General features: G+C 39.9%; 1 protein-coding gene across 3 annotated transcripts in view; it reads right to left on the reverse strand.

The window, feature by feature from the left end:
* The window catches only part of RPS6KA2 (ribosomal protein S6 kinase A2), a 279,910-nt gene that overhangs the window by 24,165 nt on the left and 238,154 nt on the right, over positions 1-17,591 (reverse strand). For all 3 annotated transcript variants that reach the window (XM_033054733.2, XM_033054735.2, XM_033054734.2), the window contains 3 exons: positions 16,300-16,402; positions 11,562-11,692; positions 9,847-9,972 (listed from right to left, as the gene is read on the reverse strand). In XM_033054733.2, coding sequence (XP_032910624.1) covers positions 9,847-9,972; positions 11,562-11,692; positions 16,300-16,402 — 360 coding nt within the window. The remainder of the gene's footprint in view (positions 1-9,846; positions 9,973-11,561; positions 11,693-16,299; positions 16,403-17,591) is intronic.

The following is a 17,591-nucleotide window of genomic DNA, read 5'->3' on the forward strand; positions in this document are numbered from 1 at the left end:
TATGAGCCTGAGGAAAAAGGATGGGGCTCTGGACAGGCTATGTTTGAGCTAGCAGCAAGGAAACTGCTCTGTTGGGTCTTTCTCTGCTGGGGAGAAAGGACACTGTACATCTTTAATAACATAAAAAGACTGTATTAAAACATTTGCTTGGCTCTGACTTGATTTTTCTCTTTAAGTGGAACAGGGCTCAAAAGCTGTCTGATCATGTCAAGCGAAATGGGTGATGGTAGCCACCTCCCTTCCTGGGGAAGCTGAATGCACTCAATGCTGTCACAGAGGTTTAACTCCTAACACCATGTGGTGTGTACCGTGACCATGGACTGCAGCAAAACTTCTCTGTTCTATTTTATAGATTCATTCCACAACAAAACCCACAAACATGAGGAAGCATTGAAGGTACACCCTGCAACACAGGAATAGAGAAAAAGATGCTTGAGGAGCTTTGAATTAGGAGTTTTGGTGGGTCATACTGCAAAGGCATAAGGCGTAGCTCTTTTTGCCACCAGCCTCCAACGGGATCAGCCTCTGTCTTAACTGCCCCAAGTGACCTTTCCTGGCAGCTGGAACTGAGATGCCAGAGTGTGAACTGGGGCAGCTGAGCTGCTGGTACAGTCCCAATCTGCTGCTCCAGCTGAGCAACACAAAGTCCAGCAGAAGGTAGGGCAGACACCTGGGCATTGTCATACCTTGCACAGCCACACCTGAGGCTGCCAGTGTATTTAGGCAGTGGGATGATGTAAAGCTCCTTTTGACCAGCACTAGGGAACTTTGAATGGCTTTGTGAAAAAAGCATGGAGAAGGAAGAGAGTTTTATATGCTTTTTAAAGTGGCTTTACTTTATGTTATGTGCAGTGTTTTCTATGGTCTGTTTGGAGAGTAAGCATGGGTTAATCTCCTTCAAGAACAAATTCGTTACATAGTGCGATGTGATATTCTCTGTAAAAATCCTTTCCTTTTCTGGGAAGGGAGGGATGAGTAAAGGCAGAATTAATTTTTTGCGTCCCTTTGCACATTATATCTACGTTGTGATGTATTTGAAAATTCAGGGCACCACCAGTGGAACTGACTATAGGTGGGATTTGCTTCTCTTTTGAAAAAAGGAGGTGTGACAGCACACAGAGATTTTAACCTGACAGTTTCATCTACAATATTAATTCCAGTCAAAGTGTCACAGAGAGAGAGTTCTGCAGTTCTGTGCTGCTGGAAAATGTACAGGTTTCCATTTCAGTAATATTTCCTTCTAAAAATAAGCTCTATTCATGCCAAGCATCTGTTTTAATTTGGTTCCTTTTTTGATGTCAAATAACTCAAGCTGGATGAAAATCACTGCAGAAAGGCTAATATTATTTAAAAGAACATGGTATAATTTTACATTTAAGAGGTCTCCAAGGAGAACTTTCCCAAGCCTAATAGTTTCTGAGGGACTATTTGCTGTTCTATTAGTTTTGATTAGCTTCAGAAATTCATTCCCTCCATCCATGCTTAAATCTTTCAGGAAAATAGTGAAAAATGACTATTAGAAGAAACAGGCCTAATTAGCAATACTTTTCTGAAATAAGGACTGCCCATTTGATCAAGCTGTACAGGTGAGACATTAAACATTTCTGCACACAGAGCACACCCACTTGCTGACACTGTTTGCTGACTTAGCATGCTTAAGCTGTCAGCTGGAACTGTTAATTAACTGCTCTTGTTAATTAGCACTTATATGGTAACACACATTTTCTAAGCAGAGCAGAAACATTAACAAATTTAAAACAGAAAAGCTCGTTTTAGGGAGAAGTCTTCAGTTTTGAAAGCAGAATAGTTTGGTGGGAAAGGCTCTGCACTGTGTTTCAGTCTGCTCTGCTCAGCACACATCCTTGGATCAGACTGATGAGTTTTCAGTCCGAAAAATAACTGCAATGCTGCTCTCACCTTCTACAGAAAACTTCAGGGATGGAAACCAGTGTATCATATTCAGAACTTATAAAGGGGAAAATTATTACATCAGTATGGAAGACAAATGCAAGAAGCATAGTTTGAATAGCCCCAAAAGAGAAACCGGCACAAAGGACCAAATTCTGTCCAAAATACTTAAGGTATTTGGCAAGAAAGTTAGCGAAGAGAAACATGATATTATTAAGCTGTAGAAAAACTGCTGCCTGATGCTGGTCTCAGAAAAGATCTAGTTAGCAGCGAGAAATACCATATTCTCACATTCTTCAGAGGTTCAGCCATGCCAAGGAAAGAGACAGAGCTTTGTGACAAAACAGGAAGGAGGCTGCAGGAATCCTTAAACCAGAGATGTACAACCACTACACATTTAAGATTTGCTTTGAAGCTGAGATTAAGAGGTGGCCTGCACATATTTCTGTTTTTCTATCTGCCCTCTCTGATTATTTTGTTAATAACTTAAGCAATGCTTTGACCCCATTTACCCCAAAAGTCAACAATGGCTCTTGCTGCTAGAAAGAGGCTGGCTACTTGTAGAAATGCTGCTGCTGCCTCTCTGCCCTGCCTTCTCCCACCTTCTTCCAGCAGAGCCCAGCACTCTGTACTGGCCTAGCCTTTCTGAAGCTGTAGCTGCAGGGCTCTGCCTATTCAAGCAGTGCCTTCTTGAAAAACTGACTTATTTCTGTGGGGAGACTACCTGGCAGAAAGCACAGAATCACAGAATATGCTGTGTTGGAAGCGATCCATCAGGATCTTTGAGTCCAACTCCTATCTGAACACACTCAAAACAGTAGAAAAGTGAGACCCATTGAAGTTTTGCAGGTGTTCTGGAAAACTCAAATCTTAAAAAATGAGGACACCATACAAAATATGCTATGTTGCTTCCTGTTATGGTGAGTGTACAGAATGACCCTGGTCCAGGGTGGAAGTCAGGCCCCTTGATTAAGTTTTTGAAATAAGAAAACCAAGAAAGCCTTCGAAAATACTCTCACAGGTCAGACCTAAGATGGTCATAGACAACAATAGTCTATCACCCTTTGCTGCTTCATCCATTTTACTGTGAATCATTTTATCTTTCCATCACATCTAGAGGACACCCTCCATGCTGTTTGCAATCATTCTTAGTATGGGCTATTAATGCTGGATCCTTTGCAGAGCACTCTAGAAAACAGCCCTCCCTATGCCAATTCAAAGGACAAAGATTTGTGCTTAAATCTGCTCTAAAGCCTGTGTCTGCTAAATGGCACCCTATAGGCTACCAAATTTGGTGTCCCACTGCCAAAAAACTTGAGTGTGCTTCAGACACACAAAATCATCTTTTTCTTCAGTGTCTGGGCCACGTTATTTCCTGATGCCCAGCCTTATAAACCAAATTCCATGGGAAAACCTGCTAAGTGTTCTCTGTAGTTTATCGATGTCGGAGGGGTTCTTGTCCCTCTGACCCTGCATTTTGTAAGGCTACATTTCCACTAATATGACAAATCCAGCTGCCTGGCATGTGAAGGGGAAGACATCTCGGTCATTTCCTTGAAGAGTTTGCTTTACCAACTGCACTCACAATCAGACTTTTTTCCTCGTTAAATTCCCTTTTTTAGCTTCAAGACATTCTGTCTTCCCTTGCTGTCTTTAGCAGCCAAATGGTTGTCATCCATCATTTATATCACCTTAGAGATATTTATAGATTTTGATTGCATCCCACCGAGCTCTTGTCTGTCTTACATCACATGTATTTGTAGCTCTCTTGATAGAGCCTGCCTTGTAATTCTTGTATATTTTCTACTATAGATTTTCTCTAATTTACTTATATTCTGTCTTAAACCATGGATATCACAAGAGCACATGATCTCACAGGGTTTAGTATTTCTACTCAGGTACTACAAGAAAAACTCATTTATATGCAAGCACGTTAGTAAGATAGAAATCTTTAGGTCTGCATATGAATTTTATTAATAAAACTGTAACTCCACTAGTAACATATTTATGAAATGCATGTCTGATGCTGGTATTCAAATATTTGTATTTCCGTCCTGTGAATTATTTGAGAACACTGAATAGCTGCATTGCATACTCAGTGAAGGAAAGCATATAGGAATGAAAAATTTCAGCAAGACTGCAGTCAGAGACACTTTCTCAGTAAAATATTGGAAAGTATCTTTCAGTATCATTAATATGATCTTGCAGAGGCAAAAGATATGCTCTTCGGAGATAATTTGATAAGTCATCTTGGGGAAGAGCAAGGACAGTTAGAGGCTTCTGGAAGCACAGCTGGCACTCTTATTTCCCTTCACTTGGCTAACAGGGTTTATAATGAGGTCCTTTTACATGACATTATATTCTTCCTGATGCCATTTTTCCCCCAAGTGTGAGATGTAAGAGAGGCCCACTCCTACCCATACAAACCTGGCTATGACAGCCATGCAGCAGAGTCAAGGGGGGTTTGCATTACTAGGGACTGAACAAGAACTGAGACGGGACCTCAGCATCTGATCTGTGCCCGTTCAGCCCATCCCCTCTCTGGCAGAGTCCTGAGAGTGCTCTGCTCCAGCAGCAGGTAACTTCTGCTAGATTTGAAAGCTACATTTAAAAGGGATGCATTACCAGTGGCTCTGACCTGGAGGTCGGTGCATGTACCCTGGGGCCTGACCTCTGTAACATGTTCTGGTGCAAGCAGAGAGGGGAAAGGTTGGACAAGCAGTGGATGAGTATCTGCTGGTTTGACAAGCTGGCAGACTCAGGCTAAGAAATCTGAGGTCATCCAACAAACTTTCCATTGACCTTCCTATTTAAATACTGATATATTTATCCATTTTCCACCAGACACTTAGTACCTCCCAAACAGACAAAAATAGATACAAAGCCTTCCCTGAACTTTCCACTGTCTGTTTCACTTCTATGACTTGCTATGGTTCAGGAGAGACAATATTAAGCAAATCTCTCTAGATCTACACTTTAACTTTCAAGAAGATTTAATGATGCTTGAACTGATTTTTTTATTTTTTCTTTTTTTTTCTTATTTCTCTAAGTAAGATTCCTATTTTCTTTACTGCATTCAGCACTAAACTCCTGACCTAACCACAGTACAGGCTAAGGAGAAAATATAGAGTCACTAAATACTACTGTGTAACCTCCTGCCTTCAGATCAGTGTGCAATTTTATCTACTTACACCAACCACCTAGAAACAACCAAACTAAAACCACAAACATCAATGGAAGAGGAAAATGAAGTTTAAGGAAATGATGAAAAAACTCTGGAATTTAAATGGGTTTTGGTGACTACGTCACTCACTGTTCTTAGCAAATAAATAGACACAACCAGTTTGATTCCACAGGCCTGCTAACACCAGCTCTCATGAGTTACTGATTTCTATTTATTGATAACATCCTGACATCTCTGCCAGTATCGAATTTTTGTAGCTAATTAAAATGCACCTTCTCTCCACTCTGCACACACCAAAACATGCTAGATAGATGTGCTTTCAGTGCTTTGCAGTTTTGCCAGAATTATACATGAGCTCTAAGATTCACTTGGACTCTAGCATAAGCTAACTTTCATCCCTGTGGAAGACACAGACTGCAAACTTTGGCTTTGCTCACAACTGTGGAACATCTAGAGCCAAACAGTTGGTTAGTACATTGCAGAGATAGGAAAAAGTCATGGGATTCACATGTGTTTCAAGATCCAAATTCCACTGTAATATTGGCATCTGCAAAATTGGACTTGTCAATTGGGACTATTTCTACTGTATTTTTCTTCTTCAAAGGAGGGAAAAATGTATATCGTGTGTTTAGGATGTACAATCTAGTTTTTTGCCTTGCCTCTGATAGCATAAAGGGACTAAAAATCCACAAGATTTAATCAACTGGATATTCTTGTGACCTGGAGAAAAAGGCAGTTGACATCAAGCTGTTGAATCTGGCATCTAAACCACCTATCTCTGCAATATTGGGGGCAGTATGGGGGGTAGAACTGGCCCAGCAGCAGAAATTTCTACTTGGCTGTTATCCACCACTAATCTCTCCTGGGGGTCAGGAGTCAATCTAAATAGATAAACCTTTAGAAACAGGGAGATGAAACCAAGTCCTTTTCTAACTTGCTTAATCTGGCATCAGTAAGAAGCACATCCAAAAATCCAGCTTGAAAGCTTCACTAGTGCTCCAAGTTTTGAAAGCTGTGCAATAGTTTTAAGAAAAGAAAAACATTTGGAGTGTGCTAATTGCATCACATCTCTGGAAGGTTTTGAAAAATCTGATTCACCAAGAACTCTGAACTCCAAACAAGAGCTCTTAATGTGTTTAGGCCTCCTTTGCAAACTTTCTTCCACCCACAGAAATCTCTACCATCTTCTCTAGTATCATTCTTTTAGTTAATTAACTTATGTTGTATAGTGTGACTTAATAGTTTGATCTGATTTTCCTTTGCTTCTGACCTCACCATTTCATTTACACCCATGTGAAGTTTGTAACTATGACTGACAATGCCAGTTCTCTTTGCAATTAAAAATCATTTGGCCTGCTATAGTCAAGGTGATTATAGCAGAAGAATCTGAAACCAGTAGAGGTCCATCAGAGGAGCACATTTTCCCCATCTCTCTCTTCTTTCTACCAGACTACTATGAAGCATCTACCTCAGAGTATTCTGTGATTCAGAAGAATAAAGAAATCCTTACTTGTATTTCAGAGTTTTTTTTCTTTTTTCACTTGGGAATGAGATGGAAAGAAAGTTGAGAGTAAAATTTTAAAAGCTCCTCAGAGTATGTACGTGCAAGTAGAATATGACACGTGGACTTGCTAAACCAACATCTGCACTGACCTAGACAGGTGGTTACTAATTTCAGGGTAGACTCAATTTGCAGGAAATCTGACTGTCTACAGGGTTTTCTCTTGCAGAGTAGTGAAATGCTCTCAGAAGCGGAGATGTGTCTGAATTCTGAAATATTGCACTTAGGAGCCTGAGGGCATGTCTAAAATAGCTTTAGAGTTTATTATTAGCATTTCATTTTTACAGATGACATGGAAGAAGAGGGAATAGGTTGCAAGAAAATTCTCTTCTTCAGTAGGCTCCATGATTGGATTTACAGAGGCAGTACAGCTGCCTACAGGTGCAGAGAGGTGTCTGGGGAAAATTCCCAAAGCTCCTCAGTGCGCAACGTGCCTAATATCAATGAGCTCTGAAAACAGTGAAATTCCAGATCTGTTCAAATGCTTTTACAACACAAGCAAAGAACTTTTTGCACTGCTAGACACCTAATTGCCTCTACAAGATGCCCACCTACCCCCACAACCAATTAGTAGCAGATGGCCAGCAAAAGGAAAAGGGACAAAGAGTTTTGCATTTTAATAAATAGGTTCTGCTGCTGGGCTAGGAAAAGTTTTGCTTTTCTGGCTGTAGCTCTGACTCAAGTTACTCTGGCCAGGTAATCTCCTGTCTCAGTAAGACACCACACAACAATAGTAAACAAGGTGAGTGGCAGGCTCCATGGAAGGATTATTTATTTACACAGCAAAATTCATTTACACAGCAACATGGTGTGCGTCTTCCTGCAGTTATGCCACCACGCAATTTCCTTAACTCCTTCCCTATCACCAGCCTCCCCTGAGGGAGACAGGATGATGTTCTCTGAGGTGTTGGCAGTTCCTCTGAAAGGGGGAGCTTTTAATGAGGTGGTGCAAGGCAAATGGGACTGCTGTCTGTCACACAAACTATCACTGCAGACACCTTCTCCTGAGAATGTTATGTGCTACAGAACACTGAGAAAATTATACTCACTAACAGAAATGAAAAGAGCCTAATTACAGTGATTTTTATGGAGAGAGTTAAAGGATGCATGTCAAAAGGGACTGATATATAATTATGATAATATCAGTTGCAACTCCTGTGCTATCTAATTACTTGAAATGGGTGGCATTGTGCAATTTTTTTGAAAGCGAGCTACTCTGACAACAAAATGATATAATCTTATTATGAAATCACAATAAAAGTGAAAGAAAAGTAGAATTAATATATTGGTAGGAGTAATAACCAAAGAGGCAGCATTAAATGTGCTGGAAAGACAGAACAAACAGAAACTCACCAACTGTCTCCAACCCCAAATCTGTGCTACACATTTGACTCACACTGTGTCAGAAACTGAGATGCTGCACGTGTTGCCTACACTGGCAGTCTAAATCAAGACATATTTACGTGAAGAGTTGTGAGAAGTGGAGAAAGAAAGGAGTAAAGAGAGGAAATATTTAAAAAAATGGAAAGAGCATAAACCTAGCAATCACAGTGCTTTGAGTGTCTCCATGCCTTGGCTTTGTTCTGGGTCTTCTGATGTACCCCAAACACCCAGCCTGCTGAGCATGCTGGACCCTGTCAGATCTGGGCACTTGGACATCTTCAAGGAATGAGGATTTTCTATTTTGGTTTCACTCTGGCCATATTGCACGATAAATCTGTCCATAATACTTGATATAAATGAAATATGAAAGGCATTACTTATATTTAGTATACATTTTGTTCATCATGGATGTATTTCAATTACACAGAACCCCCACCTACTGTAGCATAGTGTAATCTGTTGACAAATGACCTGGGCATTGAAAAGCTCTGATTTTTAAAATTCATTAGAAATGGAAATAGTAGCACATTCATATGCAAGCCCACAGATCTGCTGGGAAGTCCATGTTCCTATTTATGGTGTAGCCTAGAAAAATCAACCATTGTTTGAACAGTGACATCAACAGATTTTAGGTTAATAGTGGTTTCCAGATTTTCATGGCCATCATGAGAAAAAATGAAAAGTTTCATGGATTTTCACAGATATTGTATTGCCATCAGTCCAGTAGTAGAAAATAAGTCTGAATAAAATGTTTTATATTATTCTATTGACTATCTAGAGGTAATTTATCTCATGAGCTGCAGTTTGGATCACTTCCTTAAGCTCTCATAATCTCATTTAACTGCAAAGACACAATCTCATTTATTACAAAAATCTGTATCTCTTTTCTAAAATTTTAAAACAGCAGAAGTAGAGGAGAAGTTGGTTAGACCCCCCCTCATTTACTGCAAATTTGGTAAATACACTTCTCTATGTACTGCAATCTGTTCCCATGAGATGCTGCAGAGTGAAATTATCTGACATAACTTCCCCTGTCTTTACAAATTCCATGTTATAATCTAATCTTGTCCCTTTTCGGTACAAGAACAAAACCATGAAATACTTTTCTAACACAGGAGTGTTTTCATTGCTAAACTTTTCCTTAAAGACAAGTGCACATTTGAAACTCTTCCTCTGAGCTGTTATCTCACAGCCACTGGTCTGCACTGCCCCCTGAAATGGCTGCACACTGTTTATTCAGTAGCACTGAAGAGAGATGATGACAGTTCCCTGAGCACGGCCTGCCAAATAGCTCATTTTAAGTCTCTGCTGAAGATTGACTTTTGCTCATTTTGATAGCATTGGTTTTGAATGTGAAGAAGACAAAAGGAAATCTGAGTTTTTCAATGTGATCATGGTTTTCACTGAAACATCCGTCTAATTAGAAGAAAGTCAAATCTAAACAACTTGAGAAAGAAGAATAAATTATGTTTCAACTTTGCAATAATTTTATATGAAATTTAAAAAAAAAAAGATTCAGTGTAGGTTATACCAAAAATATTACTCAGTTTGTAAAGAGCATGGTTGATTAACAGGATTTCCATGTAAGACAGCAAATTTTTTTTCCATTGAGGAATTCTATGTGATGGGATTGAAGTGTGAAAAAATATGAAAGTTTATCATGAAACCTGCCATTTTACAAAACAGAAAAATCCCAAGCAACACCCAGCAACAAGAAATAAGCCAACAAAAAATCCATTGACCCCACTGCTGCCCAGGCTGGCAGAGCAGTCTCAGCTGCATTTCTGGCATTTACCAAAGGCTTTCTTACCTTCACTGCAAACTCTGTTTCTGTAGCTTTATGAACACATCTCTTGCACACTGAATAGGAGCCAATTCCTATGTCCTCCTTGATCTCGTATCCATCAGTAAAATGAATGTTGTTGCCATGTAACTGCTACAGGGAAAGACAAAAGAAACAAGGTAATCAGGACACGGGTATGTAAAAGCAAGGACTAGCCTCCTCTTGAAGGAGGTGCTTGATTTGCACTCTTTCACAGAGCTCTCTTGTCCTTGGCAGCTTTTCTAAGTCCAGATACAAAATTCTGAAGCTCCTTACTTAAACAAGTAAAAATGTCTCCTCCCTTTCTACCTTTTTCCAGTGTGTAACATGGAATTGTCCATGCAGAAGAAGTGGCAAAACAGCTGTGATTTTCTAAACTGTTTTTAAAATGCAGAAAATCACCATATATTAGAAATTCATAGGAAAATGTGGCCCCAAATCTCCTGACAAATCCACATATCTCGACAATATAAACTGATTTCTAATTACTGAGGGGCAGATAAAATATACAATACTAATAGCTTCACAGTGTTCAAGGGAGATACCCTATACATGGGGAATGCCTCCAGATCACTGGAGGTCTTGTCTAGAATATGTTCATCTGCCATTTCTGTGTAAGAGAGAAGTTACTATTTTAAACAATTAATTAATATGCTCTTGGGAAATGTTTGGGCAGGTAGACTGGTTCAATGGTGAACCCCAAATCTGAGGCTTTGCTGCAAATTCCATTCCATAACTCAAAAACAACCAGCACCTCTAAAAATCCTCCAGAATTCTCTGTCTAAAAATGTAGCCTTGCTAGCAAAGTCCAAACAGAACCTGCTAAATTTTAAGATGTGCATATGTCAATATTCAATATGTTTTTACAAAGTAAATCACAGGAATATATATATATGTAACATTTCTGGGATGTAATTGCTTGGGCAACATGTCACTTACTGTGGCATAAGAGCATCTTTAAGAGTATGACACATTCAACTGTAAATAATTAAAACAGAGATGAAAACCTACGAAAACCACAGGCAGGGTCTCGCCCTTTGAGGCACATATACCTGTGGCTGTGTGTAGGAGAGGGAGCTTTTTGCTAGTGAAAAAATTGGCTGCATCTTTAAGCAGCCCAGTTCATTCTTCCTGTTCTCTTCTGATGCACTGAACCTTTTTAAGCAATTTATTTCTGGTTTAAAGTACAACTGGATAGATTTTTTGTAGGGGAGTGGCAGCAAAGAACCAAGTGTCTGGCATGTTCCCCCATCAAGCACCCTGGTTTAGGTGACTACACCCAGGTTCTTGTGCAATAGCAACAGGAATATGGTGACCTCTTAACCCTTTGCCAGCACAGACTGGACCATACAATCCAAGGCAAAACTGTGGAGAATGAATTGCATTCAATGAAAAAATAACATTTTGTTACCTGCCCTGCATGCACAACTTAAGAATCCTGTTTCAGGTATTGAGAAGCACTTTTCATTTTAGTTATCACAAAGTGCAGTTCCCAATCCCTTTGCAAAGATGGTGAGGAATGTTTTCTACATAAAAGCCTTCACGAAAAAATTCTCATTTTCCAACACCTACATGCTGCATGTAAAACACCTCATTCCTCCACTAGGCAGCTGGGAAATACCAGTGAGAACATTAGGTGGTTTAAATGCACTGTGCACATACTTATCTGCACATCAGATGTGAAATGCAACCAGCTTCAGTACCTGCACAATTGGGTGAACAGTGATTTTGTGCACATCTTGCTGTGCAGGCTCCTGCACCAAGTTAGAGGCAACAAAGCTGAACCCTCTGAAAAGGTGATGAGCATTGGCACTTGGAGGAACACCTGGGGAATCTGCAGGAAAAGGAAGAAAATGAGCTCACATGAGCTGCACAAAAGAACAGAAAGGAGCAGCACAGCACCACAACAGACAAAGTCACCCCTGCCAGTCAATAGCAGATGTGATAAACTGGCAGACCCAGGGGAATATAATTCATGTCCATATCGAGGCTTTGGTGTGCCTTGTCCACTCCTTTCCTCTGGACTTGAACAATGCAGGGGTATTGTTTGCAAAGATGTCTCCTCTTGGATACCGGGATTTTTCCACAGGGCATGTTCATTCTTAGGCAAAGTACTGCCTGTGTCAAGAGTGCACAGAGAGAGAGAAGGCATAGGGCAGAGAGGCTGGGTGAGAGACTGGAGCCTCAGGGCAGGGCACCCTGCAGGGCTTAGCAGAGGCTCTCCAGGGAGTGCAAGAAAGCTACAGGCTGCTATATCTGTCCTTTGCAGAAATTACCAAGACTGAAATGGCACATTGTGTGGGTCAGGAGAACACAGAGAATTTGTGAAAACAACATAAAAGCAAAACATACTCCAGAAGGGGTGGTTTGTGGCATTATAGGAATATTCTGGAGCAGCTTTAGGAGCTGGGACCTACTCCAGAGAAGACAGTGGCTGACTTGCCCTCAGGTGGAGAAAACTACTAGGATTGTTTTAACTAACATTTGTGAAGATTTTCTCTCCATTCCTTCCCCTGCATGGCAAAAGGAGGGAAGGAGTGGCTAAAGTTCAAAAAATCCTGAATTATTTTACCTTTGGAAGGAAATGAGCAGAGAGCAGTTCTTTGTACCTGCACCACTGCTCAGTGAGAGAAGCAGCATGACAAAGCAAGCAGAACTGTGCTTCACCTAAAATTCTGAAAAGCATTAAAGAGATCTTTCTTCCCAGTGTGTAGAAGAACCACTTTGTAAACCATTCCTTGGCAACTTGCTGGGTATTATAAAACTTACATTAGTAAAATTTGCTAACCTTTTATTTGGTTTTCTGGGGGGATTGTGGGTTGTTTTCTCCTTTTCCTTTCACATTTCCTCCAATGCACCATATGATTTACTGACAAAGTTACAGAGCTAAACTTTCTTCAGAAAGCTATTTCCTTGTAGTAAAGTGTGTAAATACCCAGTTATCTAAAGAAAATACATCCCCACTGAGCTTTATATCTGACTCACCTGCCTGAGGCCCCAAAAATGTATAACAATGTGTACTTCTTAGCATGCACACGCCCTGTATAGATCTACTGGTCAAATGAATAGAGGAACTGAAGTCAGAATTTGATAAAACCAATATATATCTGCTTGGGAATAAACAAAGCTGAGACTGCAGCCAATTCTATTTCTCATCACAAAGCTGCCTCAGTTTTGACAGAAGTCAGGAGTCAGTGTGTTCTTATTGCACAGCAAGTAGAGTTCAGCTGGAGAAGACTGTCTTTTGCTAAAATGATGTGGGCTTTTTGTTTATCTCTGTGTTTTTGAAGGGCACTCTCCTTGAAAATATGATGGATGAATCACACCTGACCTCTTGCATCACTGGATACTTCCTACCATGACATATCTGTAACAGTGATTTTTACACGAGGGATTAATTAAGAGGAAAGAAAGTTTGTTTTTAAAAAAAGGAACTACAATAATTCACATCTGAACACTTCTGAACCTCAGAAAAGCTGTGATCCAGCTCTAAAACTAAAGTGGTAGGTCAGCTCTGTTTAAAAATAATTGTTCCTTCATAATTCACTGCCATTGTCTTCAGCAAATAGTGCAGAACTATTGATGATTTGGTGTTCGCTATTAAATATTCATCACCAACAACTGATTTGCCCATTAAAACATTTTTTGCTAAGTGCAAAATTATGCATAAATCATGTTAATTAACTGATAGCTCAGAAACCTAAATCATTTTTCTAGGCCTTATAAATCAGAATAATTTCATCTATCTGAATAAGATCCACTTACAAACACCAACCTTGTATAATGGTTATCTTTCTTCCTGTGAAAAGTAATAATGCTTTGTTCCACTAGAGCATCTAAGTTTAAGGGTTTTCAAAGGCTTTGTAACTCTTAAGTTATTTCCTTCATCATATTTCACTGGAGTTAGCAAACATCTTATTTGCAAAGGAGGATACTTAGATACTTCAGGTGAAATTTTGCATAGTTTTTTCTCAGCAATAAAGCCAGTCTAAAACATCCCTGCTGGTTACAGCCTGCTGTCCCATCAATTACAACAGTACAAACATTTATGGACTGAAATCTAAGTTAGGTCACAAGAATGATCTCGGTTTGATCCTTGTTCAAATCACCATTTCTAACCTGGAGTGCTTCACCCTCCAGCTCCCTGTGAGGAGCTGAGTCACCACAAATGAGATGTGGGCCCATAGTGGTGAATTTAGGAAGCAAATGGCCAGAAAAAGCAACTCCAACTTGGACAAATCTCTGAGAAAAAGTAATGTGAAACTCTACCCACATAAATGCTCTGTCAGTGTCAGAAACCACATCTTTGGCACACATAGATCTGAAGTTAAGAATCCACAGAATGCGGTATTAACCTCCAGGGTAAAGGAAGTTTCTGAGGTACAGCAAATCATTGGGCTGACAAGATTTACTGGATCCAAAACTTTGACATAAACCTGCTTTCCGACAGGAGAATTCATTAATAAAGACAGTATAAAATTAGTATATGTTTCTACCCTCCTTGGTAGTGACTGACAGCTTCATTAAAACACAACTGCATGATCATGAAACAGGAATTATTACAGTGACTTCTGTCTGAGGATGTTCTTAGTAACAGGGTTAGCTTGTTTGGGGTCTGTGTCCTGATAGAAAATCCACAAAATAAAAAAAGTTATTGCTCTATTCCATTGGCAATGTGAGCCATTTTGTGTGAGCCCCAATTTGTTTGACCCAACCAGTCAACACTCAGGAGCTGCAAAATAATCTACCAGTCTGCAAGGGCTTTTCCATCATCTGAAAGCGTAAACGGATTCACACTTCCAATCTATTTTGAAATGTTTGATTCTCAGGCCACTATCCATGGTAGCCCAAAGCAGAATTGAGGCAGGCCATCCCCCCAGCCCAGCCACCACTCCAAAACAAACCTTCCCAGTCAGTGTCTTGCACTAAATAACAAATTTAATTAGGCAAAATTAGTAACAAGGAGAGTGTAAAATATAGCCTCAGGCATCAGTACAAGCAATAAAGTGTGAACTTCCAAACCAATCCAAACTCATAATGCTTCTCTGCACATCAGTGAAGCTTCCCATGGCAGCACCAGAGCACACATCCCTCAAGACCAGGCTAACTTGCAGTCTCCAATATTTCAGAGAAATCAGTGCCTCCAAAATCTAAATTAAAGCTAAAATCAAATGTGTGAAATATCTGGAAAGCAAAGATCATGTTTCTGTGCAGTGGAACAGGAATATCAGAACATGACCTACATATATTGGAGAAAAGTGGATGTTCCAGCTGGAAAAACAAGAATGTAATATTCTTATAGTTCGTAAAATTCAGCACATCCTCACACACAAAAAAAGAAAAAAAAAAAAGAAATTGACTGAGGAAAGATTTGGAGTAGATACCCTTACTTCAAACCTCATGAAAGGAAATTTGATCCAAGCTTTGAATAGAAGTTTGGGCTAGTTTAAAGAAAAAATGGTATCAGTCATGATAACCCTCAACAAAGACTGCAGGAAATCTCAGCTCTGATTCATGTGTTACAATGTAGGTGTTTTCATAATGAAAGCTCAGATCTTTCCCTCTCACTGCAACAGTTCTGGAGCAATTTGAGGATTGAAACTTGAGACCTTATACTTGATTATTACCATGATACTATGTGATTTACAGTGCTTACCACCTTCAAAGTGTTTTACAAACAACAACTAATTCAATTTTTGCACTTCAGGAAGTATAAAAAAGTACTTCTTTACACAGGTACATCACAGTTAGAAATGTAATGTAACTTACCCATGTCTAGCAGAAGGCAATCATGTAAGTGGGATTACCACTGGGACATTATTGATATTGTTGCTTTTCACTTAAAATAGTGGAAAGATTGAGTTTTGTGCAACAGTCACCTTCATATATATAATGTACAAAGCATGGTATTTCTGTTAGGAAATACAAGTTACAGGAACAACGTTCTCTCTGCAAGCATTTTATAAATATTGTGGGCCAAATTTCCTGTTGGCATAACTCTGCTGACCTGAGAATTTGATGATTTTTCATTGCTTTTAACCACACATTAACTTCCAACAGTCCACAGTCATGGGAAGTCATAATTAAATAAAACATCTATGCAATATATAATTAAATAGTAACTTGCAGAGATACAAAGTTCTTTGAAGCCAAGGCAATTTAAAATAGTTAAATTCAGCTAGTGTAAGCAAAGATGAGTAACAAAATAGCAAAACAATAGTTATTTTTCCTTGTAAAAATATGAAATCTGTTCTTCCTGAAGATGAGGCAATGTGAAGCTGGTGAAATGCTTATGAGCATCTTTTGCTGGAAAAGCAAAACCAGTCCTTGCTTCCTGCTGGATGTGGCAAAACCCTGTAATGCGTGCTGGAATAGGGAGGGTAAAGGATGACAGAATTTATTGACTGAAAAGATATATTAGCCATGTGCCACCTTACTAACCTGTGGGGGTCCGAGATGTGAACTCTGGATCAAAATGAAAGGTGTCTTCTGGCCGCCCCACGGCGGGCTTGAAGGGTGGCTTGATTTCTTTTCTGTACAGTTTCTGCAAGGAGAAAAACAGATCACAATCAGCATCAAGGTGTACACTCTCAGCATCTGGATAGACTCCCCTGCTTCCTTTAGGGTGTCCTTTCAGCTCCATGCTATCCTTGCTAGACTGTCAGAAATGGATGATGTAGCTGTGGTTCTGGCTCTTGCTTTAAAGCTAGGCTTAAAATCTGTACCCTGGATGGTCCCTGCACATTTTAGCTACTGGAATCCTGAACATAAACATGAATGTTCTTGGCAAAAATTTAGCCCATAGACTGGAACAGTATTCCAGCTGGGGCATCTGGAAATTCACTGGTCTAAGGGCAGGACTGGGATGTGCCATGGTAAGGCCAGGAAACAGGGTGACTTCAGCAATGGCAATCAGCACAAAGAGCTGCTAGGAAGCCATGACTGCTTTAGCATTTATTATTTATCAAGAACCAGCAATGTGTTTTACATGCTGCCTGACTGAGCAGAGCAACAGGCTTGGTTGCCTGGTCCTTACAACCTAAACGAGAGACTTGTTCTTTTAGCATATCTGGTAAAAGGGAAGGGGTTTACAGCTGATGATTACATGAAATTCCCATCAAAAGACGCTGGGGAGAAAGTATTGAACTTGAGCATTGTCTGAACTGAGGAACAAAACAAAGGAAAAACATAATGAAGAGAGGAAGGTATATAACAGTACTGCTAGGTGTGTGTTTCTGCTGGAGACTGAGGAGTCAGTAGGGGATCGCCTAAGCAACAGGCACCAAAAGTTCATCCTAATACATCCTGCTTTTTTATGAAGGACTTAGTGGCCTTTTTACTCCTTCTCAGATATCTTTGAGAAATTGCTACACCATGCTCCATTGCAAGCACTCACACACAGACACACACACTGAGGTGAGGATGTCTGGATCTGATCCAAAGCCTGTAGAGGTTAATGGAACAAGCCCTATTGATTTCAGCCATCTTTGCATCATCTCTGCCTGAAATGGCCCAAACTGAATATCATGCTGAATACAGCATGGGAAACAGAGCTCCAGTCTGACTCCTTGCCCTGTGTTGCAGTGCCTAGACTGCATTTCCTTTCCAGAAATGCTTTTGTTCTCAGGTTTCAAAAGGCTGAATTAGTTGCCACAGACAGTTCCCCATAATTAACATGTCTTAGCATAAATATAACATTTAATGCAAACTTTCAAGTCATGATAAGAACTGGA

Source organism: Catharus ustulatus, chromosome 3 (assembly GCF_009819885.2).
Source record: "Catharus ustulatus isolate bCatUst1 chromosome 3, bCatUst1.pri.v2, whole genome shotgun sequence".
Lineage (NCBI taxonomy): Eukaryota > Metazoa > Chordata > Aves > Passeriformes > Turdidae > Catharus > Catharus ustulatus.